Source organism: Mytilus galloprovincialis, chromosome 13 (assembly GCF_965363235.1).
Source record: "Mytilus galloprovincialis chromosome 13, xbMytGall1.hap1.1, whole genome shotgun sequence".
NCBI lineage: Eukaryota > Metazoa > Mollusca > Bivalvia > Mytilida > Mytilidae > Mytilus > Mytilus galloprovincialis.
In genome coordinates this window covers 5,154,642-5,173,894 of record NC_134850.1, presented here as the reverse complement: position 1 = coordinate 5,173,894, position 19,253 = coordinate 5,154,642, and the positions used below count along the sequence as shown (strand labels likewise).

At 33.2% G+C, this 19,253-nt stretch overlaps 1 protein-coding gene across 2 annotated transcripts; it reads left to right on the top strand.

The window, feature by feature from the left end:
- The first annotated feature begins 280 nt into the window (after window positions 1-280).
- On the top strand, window positions 281-18,617 carry LOC143056901 (uncharacterized). 2 transcript variants are annotated; one of them, XM_076230078.1, is made up of 9 exons: window positions 281-361; window positions 1,392-1,456; window positions 6,461-6,632; window positions 7,162-7,467; window positions 10,507-10,561; window positions 10,980-11,050; window positions 14,822-14,869; window positions 17,535-17,591; window positions 18,556-18,617. In XM_076230078.1, exons 2-9 carry the CDS (start codon window positions 1,424-1,426, stop codon window positions 18,600-18,602), a joined length of 789 nt encoding a protein of 262 aa, XP_076086193.1. In that variant the 5' UTR covers window positions 281-361; window positions 1,392-1,423; the 3' UTR covers window positions 18,603-18,617. The 2 variants fall into 2 exon arrangements, with proteins under 2 accessions (XP_076086193.1, XP_076086194.1); XM_076230079.1 differs by lacking the exons at window positions 14,822-14,869; window positions 17,535-17,591; window positions 18,556-18,617 and having other exon boundaries at window positions 10,980-11,113.
- The last annotated feature ends 636 nt before the right edge of the window (window positions 18,618-19,253 follow it).

Here is a 19,253-nt window from a genome sequence, read left to right as displayed (position 1 = left end):
AAAATTTAAGAATGATAAAGACAGAACAAAATATGTTTTTAGTGCATTGAAAAATAGAAGACTTATATAATAAAGATCAATACAATTCTTCAAATCTACTCAATGAAAAGATCACAGTTCAACTATTCTTTTGTTAATAAGATGAGTGTATTAATACCATGTTAAATGTGTATAGGATATGAGTTAATACTACTATCATGGTAAATAGTTTTAACTGTGTATTATTAAACCCGTAATGTTCGTCATACTTAGTAAACATTTGAAATGTATATAGCGTCTATTGTCAATCCGTCTTTGTCATGTTTTCAAATACACAAATATATAGATTGTTGGAAATAAGTTTACGTTAACAGTTTGACGGGTAAGCAACTTACTGAAAAAAAAACCCAATAAGTATCATGATTTTCATAATTATAATCTTTGAGGTTGGCATTATAGGTCAAATGATAATTTGAAAGAAACACATACAAGTCAGAAAACTTTTAATACCAAACAAGATTTATTGGGAAAATTATCAAAATATACAAAATGTACTATTTAACAAAATGTATAATAAGATGAACTACTATATAACTCTCTAGACAGGTTAGTGTTAAACGAATGGTAGAACACGTATTGTAAAAGAAAACCTATATGATCCGGTTATGTTTTAGTACGAAGAAACAAGATTATCATCTTACTTTTTATACAAAATCGAAAAAACAAGAAAGGGGAAAATAACATGTTTAGTAATGATGATAACATCATTTAGTGAATTTCAGGAACATATTAATGTTTATTTTTGTTTTATTTATAATTAAGAATAGTGAGCACTAGAAGCGTAATATCTCAAGTGTTGTACATCAAATTGTTTTAAAATGTCATATGATATTCCTAGCCTTAATCTACAAGTAATTGTCCCTATTCAATCCGGTGAATGCCTTTGTCACCGTGTATGTATTGACACAAATGTGAACGTGTTTTACTGTTTCCATCAGTCACCTTCAAAATCAAGGTTTGGAATATTGAAATTTCAAACATAAGTCAGAAGCTTTATTATTTGTGTGTCCTCTGTATGTAATGCCGAATCAAACTAAAACTATTTTACAGAATAGTGTTATCGATGTCAATTTTTATCACTCGGTAGTTTTACAAAATACTTTCTAATCATCTCATCGTTAACTCATATGGACATGCATGTTAAGAATTTAGGATATCTGTCTTCTTAAAATTATTAACTTGAAGATATGTTTACTATGAAAATAAAAAATATAACAAACAACCTGACATTGACCAACGATGCATCAAAAATATACAATATTATAAAACCAAAGGTTGAACTATTAAGTATTGTAATGCACAGTTTATGGTCAATTAGTTAACTTAGATGTGTTTATTGTTTTTCTTTTTAGATGGCATATATCATAAATGAAGAACAAACATCATGAACATGTTGATCCTACTGACTCTCCTTCAGGTATGCATCATTTAAATCTTACATATATGTTTAATTTTCTGTATCTCCGTCTTGTTTCTGGTTAGGAAGTGTGGTAAAGGAAGTTGACCACACACTTGTGACTTTAATTTTGACCTTTGTAGAAATAGTAATTTTAATGTAGTAGAAAAAGAAAGGATATGGGGTAACCCACGATTCTCTGAAGACTCCCAATCCGTAAATACACAGTAAAAAACAAAACAAAAAGGCAATCGAACATCGCCTTTATTGTTGTTCGTCTCCATGTCACAGTGAGGTCTTTCAATGGAGCAAAAGCAAAAATACTTTCACTTCAATGCCCATTTAAGACGACCCTAGCATTGGTAATAAAGGATTTTTTGGATAACTGACGATCACCAGATCGGTATTGCGACATATTCCGTTAGAGGTGTCGTGAATCATATAAGGATAATCAACAAATCCAAAGATCTTATAGAGTACTTGCAATATACATCTTTTATCTTGCAATAGTATTAGAACTTTTGTAACTTTCCAAAATTTATACAACTGGTCCCCATTCCACACTAAAAGACCAATTGAAAGAATTGGTCCTACTTTTTTCACAAAAAAGAGTATCCAAAGAAGTTGGAATTATTCTTAACTTTACTTTCTGCTATATAAGTAATGTTCTATTACTAAATAATTCAAAATTTGGTGACTATGTTAAACGTATCTATTCCATCGAACTTGAGATAAATGATACAACAGATACAGTAAGCTAAATCTCAAATCTTTACTTACATATAGACATTGACAATCAGGGTCGGTTGAAAAAAAAACTTTCTATATAGCAACATTTCTAGCATAGTCTACATGCGGAGTATATATTTCCCAGTTAATACAATATTTCAGGGCTTGTACAACTAATTACGATTTACTTAATAAAGGGTTGCTGCTCACAATAAAGCCATAAAAACAAGAGTTTCAAGTGGTGAAATTGAATTCATTCTTTTGTCAATTTAACGAAAACAATCACAAGTTGGTTGACCGTATTGAATAAGCCGGTTCACAAATGATCTGCTAACCCGTCTGGAGCTCATGAGATCATCCCAATTTTTTGTAGGGTTCGTGTTGCTCAGTCTTTTGTTTCATATGTTGCGTTTTGTGTACTATTGATATCCCTCTGATATCTTCCACCTCTCTTTTAAAGTATGACCGAAAGCCGAGCCAAGAATCAGATCTTGCATGGGAGATATATATATATGCGATTCGGTGTCACGATATCTCAGTAGCATGGTTCGAATCCCGGCGAGGGAAGAACAAAAAATTTGCGAAAGCAAATTTACAGATCTAACATTGTTGGGTTGATGTTTAGACGAGTTGTATATACATAATGTACACAGCCATGTATCACAATCATTGCTGGTGATCCGATGGATAAATCTATTGTAGAGTTGTCACTGACTCAGACGTACTTATAAATATAATTATTTTCTGTGACTGTATCTTGCATTAATTTGTAGGATCCTTTACTATAGATAATTGAGCTGATCTGTAACAATAACATCTCCATGCCTTATATATCATGTACTGTAGTACGACGCTAGATAAAAAAACTGACGAGGAAAGGTAACACACGGCCACCGAAAGCTTTATTATTGTGAAGCCCAGGTGGTTGTGTGGTCTAGCGGGACAGCTACAGTGCAGGCGATTTGGTGTCACGATATCTCAGTAGCATGGGTTCGAATCCCGGTGAGGGAAGAACAAAAAAATTGCTTTCTCTAACATTGTTGGGTTGATGTTTAGACAAGTTGTATATACATAATGTACACAGCCATGTATCACAATCATTGCTGGTGATACGATGGATACATCTGTTGTAGAGTTGTCACTGACTCAGACGTACTTACAAATATAATTATTTTCTGTGACTGTATCTTGCATTAATTTGTAGGATCATTCACTATAGATAATTGAGCTGATCTGTAACAATAACATTTCCATGCCTTATATATCATGTACTGTAGTACGACGCTAGATTAAAAACTGACGAGGAAAGGTAACACACGGCCTTCGAAAGCTTTATTATTGTGAAGCCCAGGTGGTTGTGTGGTCTAGCGGGACGGCTACAGTGCAGGCGATTTGGTGTCACGATATCTCAATAGCATGGGTTCGAATCTCGTCGAGGGAAGAACAAAACATTTGCGAAAGCAAATTTACAGATCTAACATTGTTGGGTTGATGTTTAGACGAGTTATATATATATTAAATGACTGAATAAATAGTGAACGATAAATCTTACGGGGTGAAGAATTATTATATTTTTAGTGTACTGAATCATGTTTATATGATCCATCGCCCCGTAAGATTTATCGTTCACTATTTATTCAGTCATTTAATACATTTACCTTTTTTGTAGTAGGCTGCATTGAGTGTGCTCACTCGATCCGATATTCTTACTGATTATTCCATCATGCATTTGCAATTTTATTTTAAGAAATTAGGATTTTTTTACTATCAAAATTATCAAAACAGAACATCCTATTTCAAATTTAGAAACGTACATTGATCAAGGAATTATTCCAAAAGGGTTAATTTTAAAAGCTTCGCCACTTACAACAGGCGAAAAGTCAAACAGATTTTTACATAGATGGAACAATATTCTACACAACAGTTCCTTCAGCCTGATGGATCTTTTACGTCAAGAAGCAATTCATCAAGGTAATAATCAATCAAACTTAGTGATAACTTGCACTGCCGATCTCGTGACCAATTATCTGGTCTTGAACTTGACGAAATTCAAGTACGGCTTAGTGATATCAAACGTATTGAATCACATAAGCTTCACGTCAAGCAGATAAACAAATTTAAACGTGATGGTGTGAAAATTACCCACCCTTTCAAAAAATTCTAGTAAAAAGCCTCGTAACCGTAGATTTCGAAGAAAAATTCATATAACGGCCAATCCCAACAACACAGTTGTCAATTTGTCAACAGTCTCTTTAACTGAGGATGAAACTAAAGTCTTATCTAAGGGTTTGAATTTTTGCCCTACTCCAAGTAACATAGATAATATGAAACTGGAGGATGACCTCAATAACTTTGCCAGAACCCTCAGAATTAAAGAATACTTTGGTAACAAGGATAAAGAGGAGTATAATGAAGAAGACACAGACACGTCCAACTCGGAGGACAATATCATAATTCCGCATTTTAAAAAGAAGAGTTCATGGATTCCAAAGCCCAGCAAATCTGCTACACTGCAAGATGTTATTGACAAAATCAAATCGGATGTTGTTCATCTAGCCAGCAACAAGTACTCGTCGTTTTATAACACCTCTTCTGACGAGAAAAAAGCCATACAATCGCTGAGAAACCGAGATGATATTGTTATAAAACCAGCAGACAAGGGAAGTGTCGTTGTGATAATGGACAAAGCCAACTACATCGCGGAAGCAGAGCGTCAGCTCTCTGATGAGAGATTTTATAAGAAACTTGACTATGACCCTACTTCCGAGTTTAGTTCCAAAATTATTACTGCGTTACAAACCATGCACAATGACGGTCACATAGATGAGGATGCAATTGGATATCCGCCAACGGCTACCCGACTGAGAAAATCTCGGAATTTGTAGACTTTCATTTAAGATTTCATGTAGAAAATTTTCCTTCTCACATTCAAGACACTACAGATTATCATCGCAAAATGGAATCTATAAACCCTCTTCCTCGGGAAACCCTCCTTGTCACTTTAGATGTCACCTCATTGTATACCAACATACCTCATGATGACGGACTACATTCGTGTAGGGAAATATGGGACTCGCGCAACACTTTAGAACCACCTACCGAATGTTTAGTCCAACTGCTTACTCTGGTCCTGAAATGCAACAATTTTACCTTTAATGGTGAGAATTACCTTCAAATAAACGGGACAGCGATGGGGACGAAAATGGCACCGTCTTACGCCAATATTTTCATGTGCAAATTAGAGAAACAAATTATTTCAACATCTTTATCCAAACCTCTGTTTTGGTCCCGTTTCATCGATGATGTTGACATGAAATGGATTGAATCCCAACAAAATTTGGATGCTTTTATCAGACATGCAAACAACGCCCACCAGTCAATTAAATTTACATATGAAATATCCGACTCTAAGATCTCTTTCTTAGACACAACCACATCTATAAAGGACAGTGTCATATGAACAGACCTCTACTGTAAACCCACAGATAAACATCAGTACCATTTCTCCCCAAAGCTGTCACCCCAAACACTGTACAAAAAGTATCCCGTACAGTTAAGCTCTCAGAGTAAAGCGGATTTGCTCCTCTGAGGAGGCTGTCACTCAGCGGTTACAGGAACTTCGCGGATTTTTAATCAAACGAGATTATAAGGAATGGGACATAGATAAAGGTTTGCGCGTGCTAACAATAACAGCCGCAATGACCTGTTACAGTACAAAAAAGAAGAGGCGCAGGAAAATAGTTACATTTGTTTTAACATACAATCCGCCTTTACCTACCTTTCACGTTTGATTAACCAACATTATTGTCGAGTGCTATCGAGACTAAGCGTACGTCTTAATATACAGTTTAATTTGGCCTACCAACATTATTGTCGAGTGCTATCTAGACTCAGCACGCGTCTTAATATACAGTTTGATTTGGCCTACCAACATTATTGTCGAGTTCTATCTAGACTCAGCACGCGTCTTAATGTACAGTTTGATTTGGCCTACCAACATTATTGTCGAGTGCTACCTAGACTCAGCACGCGTCTTAATATACAGTTTAATTTGGCCTACCAACATTATTGTCGAGTGCTATCTAGACTCAGCACGCGTCTCAATATACAGTTTGAATTGGCCTGACAACACTATTGTCGAGTGCTATCACGCGTCTTGATGTACAGTTTTAAGTGATATGTTATTGATGAGTTTTACGTGCGCACACACCATCGGCTATGTGCGTTTGTGTTGAAAAAATACAATTTTAATAGAATTGTTGCTTGAATTAATGATGAATATGCTTTTTTCTGTAGATTGTATCCTCAAATGTAGCATACAACTTCACCTGTCCATCATCAGCACACTGGAAAATTCGGGCAAAATCCAAATGTGAGCCACCAAGAAATTATACTTGCTTATTTGACGTAACTTATAGAGTAAATGTATACAGAGAAAGATGTAGCAGACCTAGAATTTTAGCTGAAGGTTTGCCTTTTTAGATATTTAAATATTTGTCTATTAATAACAGAATGTAAATTCATTTAGTGTTGAGCTTTCTTGTGTACAATTTGGAGTTTAGTATGGCGTTCATTATCATTGAACTAGTATATATTTGTTTAGGGGCCAGCTGAAGGACACCTCCGGGTGCGGGCATTTCTCGTTGCATTGAAGACCTGTTGGTTACCTTTTGCTGTTGTCTGCTCTATCGTCGGGTTGTTGTCTCTTTGGCACATTCCCCATTTCCATTCTCAATTTTAATTTATTAGAGTAAAAAGTTCAAATATTATTTCATAAATGATAATAAAAAAGTTTGATGACCAATTAGAAGAAAGAAACTATCCTTAATAAAAAGTATTCGTTCTTGTTAATAACTGTATTGCAATGTTAATATAGAAATAACTTTGCTTTTAACTTATTTAATTACATGTTCCAATTAGGAAGTGATAAATGCAGCGAAATATAACGTATAATGTATGATCAAGTATTAAGCACTTTCGTTATTTAATATTTGCAGGTTATAAATACGTCTTTCAGCCAAACTTAAACAGAGCAACATGCAATGAAACCAGATATCAGCCTTTTATTTTTGACACAAATGGGTACAGTGACTGCACCTATCACAAATCATTTTGCAGCAGCTTAGGTCAGGAGACGTATGAAGACGGCAACACTACGGTCGACAGATTATGTACTTGTAATACTGATAGAGGATATTCGTTTGTCAGCAGCTCAAAACAACAATGTTATTGCAACCCTTTAACTGAAGATTGTTCCTGCTATCTCAAAATGAATCAATTCAACAAAACGGATGGACTGAAAGGTAATAATCTTTTTGTCAGAAATAAGTTCCATCAAAACTGTATTTAGCTTGTTTTTTATGATACAAATCGTTTAATGTGCTTAAGTTATGGTTATTTTTAGAATACGGGTTACTTTAGATCTAATGGGTCTATTCCATTGGTGGTACCGATGGACATTTAGTCCCCTGTGATATACTCAGCCTCAAAGTCATCACTTTTGTGCACCATCAATAATCATTGATTTGTTAATTATAGGCTATTCAATTTTCATTACATATTTATAATTTTTAGAGAAACATATGTCAGGTTTAAAGCCAATTATCTTTGTCGACCCAATTTGCCATGTATCAATGGTCAGTTTCCACGTCGGTATATGCCAAATATTTTAATGTCATTATAAAAAAAAATGGCTCCGATTATTTCTATGGAATTTATGCAAAACCCCTACTGGCTTGGGACGTTTTAAAGCTTCACACAATGTACAGACCAGGGTTTCCGCTGGCGGTCAAAAATAGTAATTGTGGCGATTAAAATTCGTCATTTACGAAAGAATTTGGCGAAAGAAATATATATAGCAATTTGTTTTCATCAATCTTGTTAATTTACTTGTTTCGGGTTTCGCGGACTCCACCTGATCAGACATTACTCGGAATTCACCTTGAACTCGTGAAGATTTTGACAGGAAATCAATGATCAGCTGATTTATTTTATAGCTGTAAGCAACAAATGACCAATTAATAAAGGTCTTGATTGTATTTTTTGACAAAATGATATGGCTAAATGGCGTCCGTCACATGTCACATAAAGTATTTATTAATCACTTTGCGACGCACGTGTTTGAAGCAAACTTTTTATGTATCCTCTCCTTCTGTTGAGTCCTGAAAGGAAAAATTTTGTTATGACGAAACATGTTCAGAAGCAAGAAAAATTTCCGATTAGAAACTTTATCCTTTGACGATTTCTTTGACTGATACAGAAAATTGATTTCAGAGGGTTCTTTAAATTCATTTGAGTGACACACGTGTTTCACGCAAAGTTTTACATCAGTTTTTTTTCATTTTATCACGATGGTCCAGAAAAAAAAAACTGTCGTTCTGAAGAAATTTATTCAAAAGATTGGGAACAACACCTCAAATGAGAGTAACCCTGCGATGTGATGATCATGACTACTAAACCTTAAATGAGGGAACAATTTAAATTGATAAAAAAATTGTTTTGTGTTTATAACACATGTTAGTACAAAAATGGAGGGGGGCGGTGGGGGTTAGAAAAGAGAAAAATTTAAAACGAAAAATATATAAATTGAAGGTCATAAAAATATTTAATTAAAATAAAGTATGTCAATAAAAGTTTTGATTTTGTAAATATTGCCAGTATATTTAACGACCATTCTGTTAAAGAACAAATTCCTGGATATTTTGACAATACTGAGCTCCCTCTTATTTGTTATATTTACAAGAAATCTACCCGGAAATTTGTGTTTGATAATAACCAATTGTTAATATCATTGAAAATACACCTACCTCATGTAGTTGTAGTAATTCCGAATACATTTATGGACCCATTTCCCATGTTATAACAGGAGATCTTAACATCTTTCAAGACCGAGAGTTAAAATCATTCCTCAGTTAAGGACCTAAATATCGTCCCCCGTCAATTATTAATTGGAATGAGTGTCGTAATAGCATCCGCGACTCACTCCGTACTTACTGTTTGAAATGGATAAAACGGGAAAAAGCTGACAAAGAATCTTTGGACTCTTTTTTTAATTCAGTAATGAACATAGTTGATATACGTATTCAACATTTTAAAGAAAATTTTACTATTAACAATAACCACAATAAACCTATTTCTCGTATCAAACATAAACTAAAAGAACTTGTCAAGGAATTTGTTTTTGTCCCGTCCGATAAAGCTGCTAATAATATTATTATTGTTTGACGTAAATTTTTTTTTAATTTTCTTTGGTTACATCTTCTGACATCAGACTCGGACTACTCTTGAACTCAATTTTAAATGTGCGTATTGGTATGTGTGTACTTTCTACATTGGCTAGAGGTATAGGGGGAGGGTTAAGATCTCATAAACATGTTTAACCCGCCGCATTTTTGCGCCTGTCCCAAGTCAGGAGCCTCTGGTCTTTGTTAGTCTTGTCTTATTTTAATTTTAGTTTCTTGTGTACAATTTGGAAATCAGTATGGCGTTCATTATCACTGAACTAGTATATATTTGTTTAGGAATTTCTTATCACAGGCATAGATTACCTTAGCCGTATTTGGCACAACTTTTTGGAATTTTTGATCCTCAATGCTCTTCAACTTTGTACTTGTTTGGCTTTATAAATATTTTGATTTGAGCGTCACTGATTAGTCTTTATGTAGACGAAACGCACGTCTGGCGTACTAAATTATAATCCTGGTACATATGATAACCATTTAGGGGCCAGCTGAAGGACGCCTCCGGGTGCGGGAATTTTCGCTACATTGAAGACCTGTTGGTGACCTTCTGCAGTTGTTTTTTCTATGGTAATTTTGTTGTCTCTTTGACACATTCCCCATTCCCATTCTCAATTTTATTATGTTACTTGGCGAAAAATATAAGAAAGTGGCGAAAAATATTTTGTTTTGGCAAAAGAGATGGCAAAAAAAAAATATTGGACCTAGGTACAGCTATCTGTGTATTGTGTGCAGGTTGCCTTCCAACGGTCTTTTTTTATATTTCTGTCGTCTGGTTTAAGCCTCATTAACATTTACACAGTTATCTGTGAAAAATGTGAAATGAATAACATCTTAAACTAAAGTAATTCTCTTGTATGTTTATAAATAAAGGCAACAGTAGCATACCGCTGTTCAAAACTCGTAAATCTATGAACAAAAAACAAAATTGGGGTAACAAACTAATACTGAGGGACACCAACACACTTTAATAGTGTAAGGAAAATATTTACACAATTCTGCATACATGCTGGTAGTCGAGATTCCGGCTATTTAAACTGACGTAGACGATCTGTAGGGAGTTTTATTTTTAAGATAACCAGACGTGTCAATTATATTTTTCAGATATCAAATGTTATGATGACGTGAAATTCACAAGAAATTCTTACTTGGGAGATATGTAAGTTTTTTGTTTATTTCTCACAATATATTCACTTGTTTTGTCATTTTTTTGTTCAGTAAATTAATTTGAATATACCTACACATATTATGTCTCTTTAAATTTATGTGTAAAACAACATTATCATACATCTAAGATTTGCGGATTCGCGACTGAATATGTATTCCAAAGTTTAGGTGTTATATAACAATACCAAATAGATGAAGGTGCATCACTATGCCTACGACGAACAGATCCTGAAGTATAACAAAAATACTTCTGTATAATGCATTTAAAAAACGACAGATTCTGCTGGCAGTTACTTTGCTTAAGATAGTTGAACACTCGGTTATTATTGAAATCGTAATTTGTTTTTATGTTAACTTTTTGCATTTAATCTGTATACAATTGTGTATAAACTATGTGGTTTTTTTTTCAGGTTCAATAATTCACGGACAATAAAGATCATCGAGTTTGACAACTTCAAATACAACCTTAACTATCCTACAAGTACGTTTTAACCTGATACATGAATGATTAATTATACACAATAATGAAGTATTTTGAAGACAATATATTTGTTATCGTTTTGTGTTGCATTTTGTAGGAAAATCAACATAACAATTGAACAAATATCTTAAAGCCTTATTAGGGCAATTGCTGCAAAATGCATGATAATGCATGATAAATAATGATGAAAAGCCCTTGGGTGATATCTAAAATGGTCATAATACATACGAATCAGGCGTTCAAAATTTTCAAAATGCATCAATGTTAAATATGAATTTTGCCAAATATTTTTAGTGAATTTTCTGAATTATGACATATAATACAAACAACAATTAATAACCAACACATTTATAAGTTGGCTAATTGTTTTCTGATTCTGTCTAAATGATTTTGTAGTAACCAATTGTTTGCAATAATGCGGATAGTTTATACCCAACTGATACATTGGAAACAATTGTAAATCACTCAGCACTACATTTAAGCTGAAATTTAAGGAAAAATAACCATCAAAATACTTTTAATAAATAAGTTATAGTCTGTTCACGTTTGTTTTTAATATTAAGAAACATGTCAGAATAGAAATAGAACACTTCTAATTTTCATTTCTCAGCATCTAAACCTGTTTTTTTATTTAATATTGAGGCAAGATTCTGAAAATCAATGACTGTCACATTCTCTTTTATCATGTTTATGAAATCAGTTTACCAACCACTACTTGGTGGCAGGTAAAGCAGTTGATATTTAATAGCTCTTTTAAAGAGCTGTTGAAGCAACTGTACAGAAGATAATATTTAAATGTTGACCGTTATTTAAAAACAAAATATACAGATTCTTGCTGTCCTCACTTGTACGTACACAATTTTACTTTCAGCAGACATGTTATGTGATTAATTGTTTATTACTTGCTTTTCAAGCTAACTGAATAAGTTTAGAGGAGAAAAGCAAGTTAACTTGATCATGTTGATGTCTCTCTGTCTGGAACATCTAAGACTTATTACCTAGCCTGTGGTTTATAAGTTCTGTGGACAAAACTGTTCCATACCTGAACATGTCCTCGTTTCGTGATCTTCTTATATCAAAGCTGACCTTTGATTACATTCAAGGAACTGTTTGTTCTATAACGAATACAGTAAAATACACATTTGAAAGTTTCGTCTTCGGTAATGATCATTATTGTATAAATAAAATAAAGGTTATCAATTTTCGAGAAACCCACTAAAACGTACATTTATTAAATGGATATAGGAAGATGTGGTGTGAGTGCCAAAGAGACAACTCTCCATCCAAATAACAATTTTAAAACAGTAAACCATTATAGGTCAATGTACGGCCTTCAACACGGAGCCTTGACTCACACAGAACAACAAGCTGTAAAGGGCCCCAAATTTACTAGTGTAAAACCATCCAAACTGGAAAACCAACGGTCTAATCTATATAAAAAAACGAGAAACGAGAAACACGTATAAATTACATATTAAACAAACGACAACTACTGTACATCAGATTCCTGACTAAGGACAGGTGCAAACATTTGCAGCGGGATTAAACGTTTTAATGGTACCAAACCTTTTCCCTTTTTCTGAAACAATAGCATAACATCACAATATAGAAAAACACACGATAAAATATCAATTGGCAGGCTTAACTCATTCAAAAAACGTAACTTAATACACTATGAACGAATAAATTTGATCTGCGATATCTGAATGCAAATGCACAGTTAATAAAATAATAGGGACAAACATTCAAGGCCAAAAAGCAAACAAACAAGTCCAAACAAAGCCATGGCAAGACACCACTGCGAAATATTTAACCTTTCGAAATGTTTTATGTTTAAATTGACCTTTGTATGCATAAATCAACATGACTAATATGATCAACTCAAATTAAACATACGTTTAATACGGCTGTTAGTAAGGTTGTCATACAAGTATATATCTCCCAATTGAAACGATATCCCCGTGCTTGCATTTCCTATATATATATATATATATTGATAGAGGGTTGCTGCTCAAAAGGAAGCTATTAAACCAAGAGTTCCAAACGGTGAAGTTGAAATCATCCCTTCGTAAATTTTACGGACGCCATCACGAGTTGGTTGACCGTTATGGAATAATCGTTTCACAAATGATATCGGATATGTTCCTTACGTCGTGACTACAGTTCCCTTCCCTTTCATGAATGTGACCTACCGAACTAGATAATTTACCGGATTTGTTATAAAACAAGGCAACACGACGGGTGCCACATGTGGAGCAATACGGACCTGTTGTATCTACTTTCGGTCATACGGTATGGCCAAACGGAACAGCTGTAGCTACGTCATACATCATGTCAAACGGACTGACCATACAGAACAGCCATATGATCTTGTTGATATTTCAATAAAGTTGTAAGAACATGTGGATTCATAAGGGGATCTGTATTGATTCTCAGTCAGCTTTATTTGCCCTTGTGACCAATACCGCAGACTTTGAATCAATACAAACTTAGTGAGTTATCCATAGTAATACAGGCTTTACTGTCATAGTACGAGTTCTGATTAATTAGGTATTTTGACTAAAAAGAAGAAATTTTGGCACTCTTTATATAAAAACCACAAACATATGAGTTATATATAATCAATTTTCACAAGATACCAAACTACATCATGTATGCTACAAGCATATATTTCCAATATAAAGTATAATATAGCCAGTATTTTTTATAAGTAAAAAGTGAAATAGCAAAAATAAGAACTACAATAAAGAGCGTGAAATATCATAACTACTATTTCAGATGGGGTCTAGTATTCTGAATGAAAAAAAGAAACAAATGGGATTTGAATAAGGCCAATTAAACTGTGTAGTCACTGTGTGTATATAATCTTTCCTAGGTGACTTATTATTCGCATGTTTAATTATGAAACCGACATTTAAGGATCCGTACAAACTATAAATATGGTCAGTGATGATTGATGCAGACAGATATAATAAGAAGATGTGGTATGATTGCCAATGAGACTACTCTCCACAAGAGACCAAATAACACAGATATTAACAAGTATTAGTCACCGCACGTTCTTTATTGAGCAAATTCCATATCGCATAGTCATCTTTAATTGGCCCCGACATGTGCAAAAAGGACCGGACGACAAACTTTTCTGCTGGATCTTAGTTACTGTGTATGTTATCAAGGTTGAACAGTATTTAATTTCAAACAATTACCGCTGACAACCGATCAGATAATAGTTTTTAGTTAATCAAATGCTTAAAGTTACATTAAATAACGCTTAACAGCTAGTAGACATATGTCTCTTTTATAGCTGGTATATAGATAAGACTGCTGGTTTTCCTGTTTCAATGGTTTTACATTTGTCTTTTGGGGCCCTTTACAGCTGGCTGTTCGGTTTGAGTGAAGGATCCGTGTTGAAGACCGTATTTTGATCTATAATGGTTTACTTTTACAAATTATAACTTCAATGGAGTGTTAATTCATTGGCACTCAAATCATACTTTCTTATATCTATGTAAAGGTCGTAACGATACTGTGTGGATAAATTTATCGGATTTCAAAAGCTAAATTGACCGCGCGTCATCACTTCAACTGTCGTCTATTTTTTCGGTTATAAACATCAGTTGACGTAATGGAGAGATGATATTGACAAAGTAGAATTCTGGTTGGTCGGTTCAAATGTAATAAAACTATGCATCAATTAACTAACAATGAATACATTGTAACATGTAAATAAAGCTCAATTTCACATAAAAAGCCTAACTCGTATAATTGTAGATCGCAACAAAGCAGCCATATCGATAGTGATATTGTTATTAGCAAACTGTAAGTATTCTATAATAGATTAAAGAGTTCGGAAAAATCTATTTCTATTTCTGCATTTACGTTTTTGAACAGGATTGGATTGATTGATTGATTGTTGGTTGCTTTACGCCGCATTAGCACAAAAAGATCAGAATTGGAAAAATGCTGTGAGGCATTTGTTTTACTGTAAAATTCTAAACAGTTTCATTTGTAAAACTGTATAATCTATAAAGATACGAAAAAAATCCAATATTTGTAGATTAAAAAAAAGCTGTAAAACCAATACCATTTTTAATAGTCATCAAAGGTACCAGGATTATAATTAAATACGCCAGACGCGCGTTTCGACTACACAAGACTCTCCAGTGACGCTCAGATCAAAATATTTATAAAGTTAAACAAGTACAAAGTTGAAGAGCATTGAGGACCAATAATTCCAAAAAAATGTGCCAAATACGGCTAAGGTAATGTATTCCTGGGACATCATTAGTCTTTTTATGAATTAAAAGTTTGTAACAGGACACTTAACATGTTTAAGCATTATATCAACTGCATTTGGCAAATACTTACAATTCTGTTGATTTTAATTTATACCCGCCATCTACTTTCATCCTTTCCCTAGCACACCGGTACAGCCTACCGATGAAGCAAATTTAAAGATATTTTTGGGGCATTTAGTCTTGTTCCATCGCTACTTGCTGACATACAGATGGGGTTAAGGACTGGTATTATTCCTCAGAAAACCAGCAATGTGATTTAATGTGCATCAAACATCTGTCAAAATCAGTCGCCTCTTACTGACATGCAACATAAAACTTCTTACTTGTACAGTAGTTGAATATGTAGTTTTAGTGTATCAGGGCAATCACAAAAAGTATCCTGTTTTTTTGGTCAAAGTTGTAATAGATGTTACAAAACATAATTTTGTAAGTGTTGTGGTATGAAGGAACATGCATATTTCAATAGAATGACAGTGTAATGAGTGGATTCCTTCTATATTTGCATAACAATCATCGTTTGGCAACACAAATGTTTCATAAAAAAAAAGCTGGGTGAGAATCTTCAGATGTGTTCTTTTTCATGTCTTTTTAGCGTCACTGATGAGTCTTTTGTAGACAAAACGCGCGTCTGGCGTATATATAAAATTTAGTCCTGGTATCTATGATGAGTTTATTTAGAAGACTTAAGTACTGCAATTCTAACATTTTTCAAACCATGGCAGTTGTGCAGGGGTATTTTGAACTTATCCAAGGCGGAAAAATCGCGTGATCGAATCTCACTGCCGGAGGTGAATCTTTTCCTATATTAAATGTTACTTAACTTAACATAATTGTACTTACAGTTTCAAAAAGAAAACCAACGAAAAAATGTTTTTTTAAAATTGAAATAAAAAATAGAAAACTATTACTGTAATTATATTGTAATGTATGTTAATATTTTAAAGGGATTGAGTTATTAATGCAATTTATAGTATGTAACATGTTAATCTTTTTTTGCACAGTAGCAAATAATACACACTCTAAAGGATGACATAATTCTGATGTTGTCAAACAATAATGGGTGTGATGGAAAAGAAGAGAACACCTTGCTTAACACACTGTATTGTTTTGGAGAAAAAAGGGGGATTTTCATTTGGAGGTGTCATTAGTATTTATCGTTTTCTGGTTATCAAATTTTTTTGTTGATAAAAATTGTTCTTTTGACCACAGCGAGTTTGTGTCACAAACCTATGATATGTCAAATATTCAATCCCAATCCAAATTAAGATCTTAAGCTTACATGTTGCTGTGTTTAGTTGATTTAAAATTGAAAGAAAGTAACCAATAAAATTTAAGTCGAGCATATTTATTTTTATATGGTATATACAAAAAAAAACATGAAATAATTGAAATTGATAGAAAACAAAGACAAATCCTAGATTTAAATAGAAGGGTGGTCTAAAAAAGGCTAAAAAGGTTGTCTTTTTAGCCTATATTTTTGGTATAGACCAGATGATTTGTCAAGCTTAGGCGAATCGTAAATGGTATTTTTTTTTCTTCTCTAAATTCACATCAGTTTGAAATAATTCAATACATTGAAGACCTGTTAGTGACCTTCTGATGTTGTCTACTCTATGGTTGGGTTGTTGTCTCTTTGGCACATTCCCCATTTCCATTCTCAATTTCATTGTAATAAATTATGCAAGTTAATATACCACTACTAAAACATTTATGTAGTATACATGTACCATTACTTTTAATCATTATTTGTATTTTTTCAAAGTTTAAATACAAGGAATACAAAAACTAAAGTTGAGGAACACAATTATTTCATATAAATGCAGGGAAAGTTGTGAAAAGTATTGCAACAAACTTAATATGCATATCATTATTAATAATATTATATTGTTTCTTAAGATAACAATTTTGTTTTCATATTAATTGTTCAAAAATACAACCAGGCCGGTAGAAAAGACACAGAAAAATATAAGTTTATAGCTTATCATTTTGTGGTCAACATCTGGTTATAATAAGTGACCCACTAAAAAAGTGTGTACACATAATTTATATCTAACTGATTACTGATAACATGTTGAGATAAATTTGTAAAAATATCCGGGCTTATGTCTTAAAGTGATAAGGTTCTTTCTGAAATAAAATCCAATTCCCATACTTTTATTCTAAACATGACATTTGATCTATTTTAGTTGCTGTGTGTATAGTTGTTTATAGAATTAAGCGGCCAGCAATCCAGTTTTGTAGAAGTAAGTACGTTAACATTATATAGACCTCTTAGTATGACTGGGGATAAAACAATGCAATCATGCTAAGTCTTTCTTTCGACTGGCTGTAAAATCCTTGCCAAAGTTAGACATCCAGTTGATTGTACATGGTTAAGATATACATAGATGTTCAGTCCGATGCTTGTTTTGTATAGAGATTCTGTCCAGCCTTTTTCACATTAGGAACCCTTGCAACAACTGTGTTATGGGTCAGTAGGTCGACCTCTACGACATTGAATAATTTCAATTGTCGTAATTACAAATTAATTTCCTTTTCCTTGAATATTACCTACCAAATTAGACAATTAAGTGGGTTTGTACTAAGGTAGCACTCCACAGTTAGAAAATAAAATTAAAAATGAGCCCCAAAATGTTTTATCATCTCCTATTCCTGGATTTCTAATACATTAACCTAACTGTTTGTGTTGTACATGTGCATATGTATGTAATCAGTATCTTCCATAGATTTAATTTTCTAAAGTTTAAAGGGTGAACATTAATTCCTTTTATGTGTATCCATAGCAACATTCTGCATTTATTTACCATAAAATATTGCAAAAAGGGGGGTGAACATGTCACATATCCCCCTAAAATTTGGATCAAACTAGAATTTCAATGCCTTTGAGTGATACCTTTTTAGAAACTGTTTTAATAAATCTTTCTAATGATCAAATAAAAAATGGGTGTCTTTCGCCTCATTTTTTCGTAAAATCCAATCACAAAGTTCGTGCGATAAAAAGTTGGAAAATAACATTGCAATAATTGCCGGACCAGTGTATGGTATGGTCATGCAAATACGGACTGTCATACAGAAAACAGCCTATATTACATACATTACATAACCTTGTTGTTCATATAAACCCAATATACAAAGGCTATTTTTATACTCAGCTATCTAAAAATGAATTTTATTGCACACCAGCTCTCATATTTTAAAAATCCGCAGGGGCCAAAATGCGAAACTACACACCTAACTGTGGAGTGCTACCTTAAGGTGAAATTTTTCCTCTCCTGTCTCAATTTTTTTTATGTTTTCTGTGTTCTACAAGCTGTTACGATGAAAATGGTACCTTAGTTTTTAAAATTGATTCAGTAATAAAGATTTTATGAAGGTTAGCAGTTGATGTTGAAACGCGACAAAAAGTGATTTAAAAATAAATACTGGATCATAGTGAAAAACTTCAAGTCTGTCTCATTTTTGGGGTAAATTTCTAAAACTTTTCCCTTTTTTTTTATTTAAAATTATAAAATTACCTTAAAAGAGGACAAATTGTACAAGTTTTAGGTGTTTGAAAGCACTTATAGGTCATTTTTGCTGTAAATAGCATACCTAACCTTGGTTTAGAAGCTCTCAAGCTGGGTATAAATTTCTAACAGTACTGGCATCATTTAATTTAATTAATGCCAAATTATAATATAAAATCCTGCTAAAAATGTTTATTTGACTTATTCGCATTAAAAAATTTAAAGCGATACATTCTGAGATTATCATATAAAGCGCAATCTTTGGTAACATTAGGGCAAAGCTAATGGAGTACAAATTTAAGACCGCAACATGTCTAAGTGTCAAAATGTGTATATTTGGTTGCTAAGGACAGTAAACAATAAAATTAACATAAATTGCATTCCTAGCAGATTTTTTAC

What these genes read in the sequence shown, in the direction of transcription:
- LOC143056901 (XM_076230078.1), top strand. Translation starts at nt 1,424, where the DNA reads ATGAACATGTTGATCCTACTGACTCTCCTTCAG. An exon ending in TCCTACTGACTCTCCTTCAG is followed by an intron (nt 1,457 to 6,460) that starts GTATGCATCATT and finishes TTTTTTCTGTAG; the next exon opens with ATTGTATCCTCAAATGTAGC. An exon ending in ACCTAGAATTTTAGCTGAAG is followed by an intron (nt 6,633 to 7,161) that starts GTTTGCCTTTTT and finishes TAATATTTGCAG; the next exon opens with GTTATAAATACGTCTTTCAG.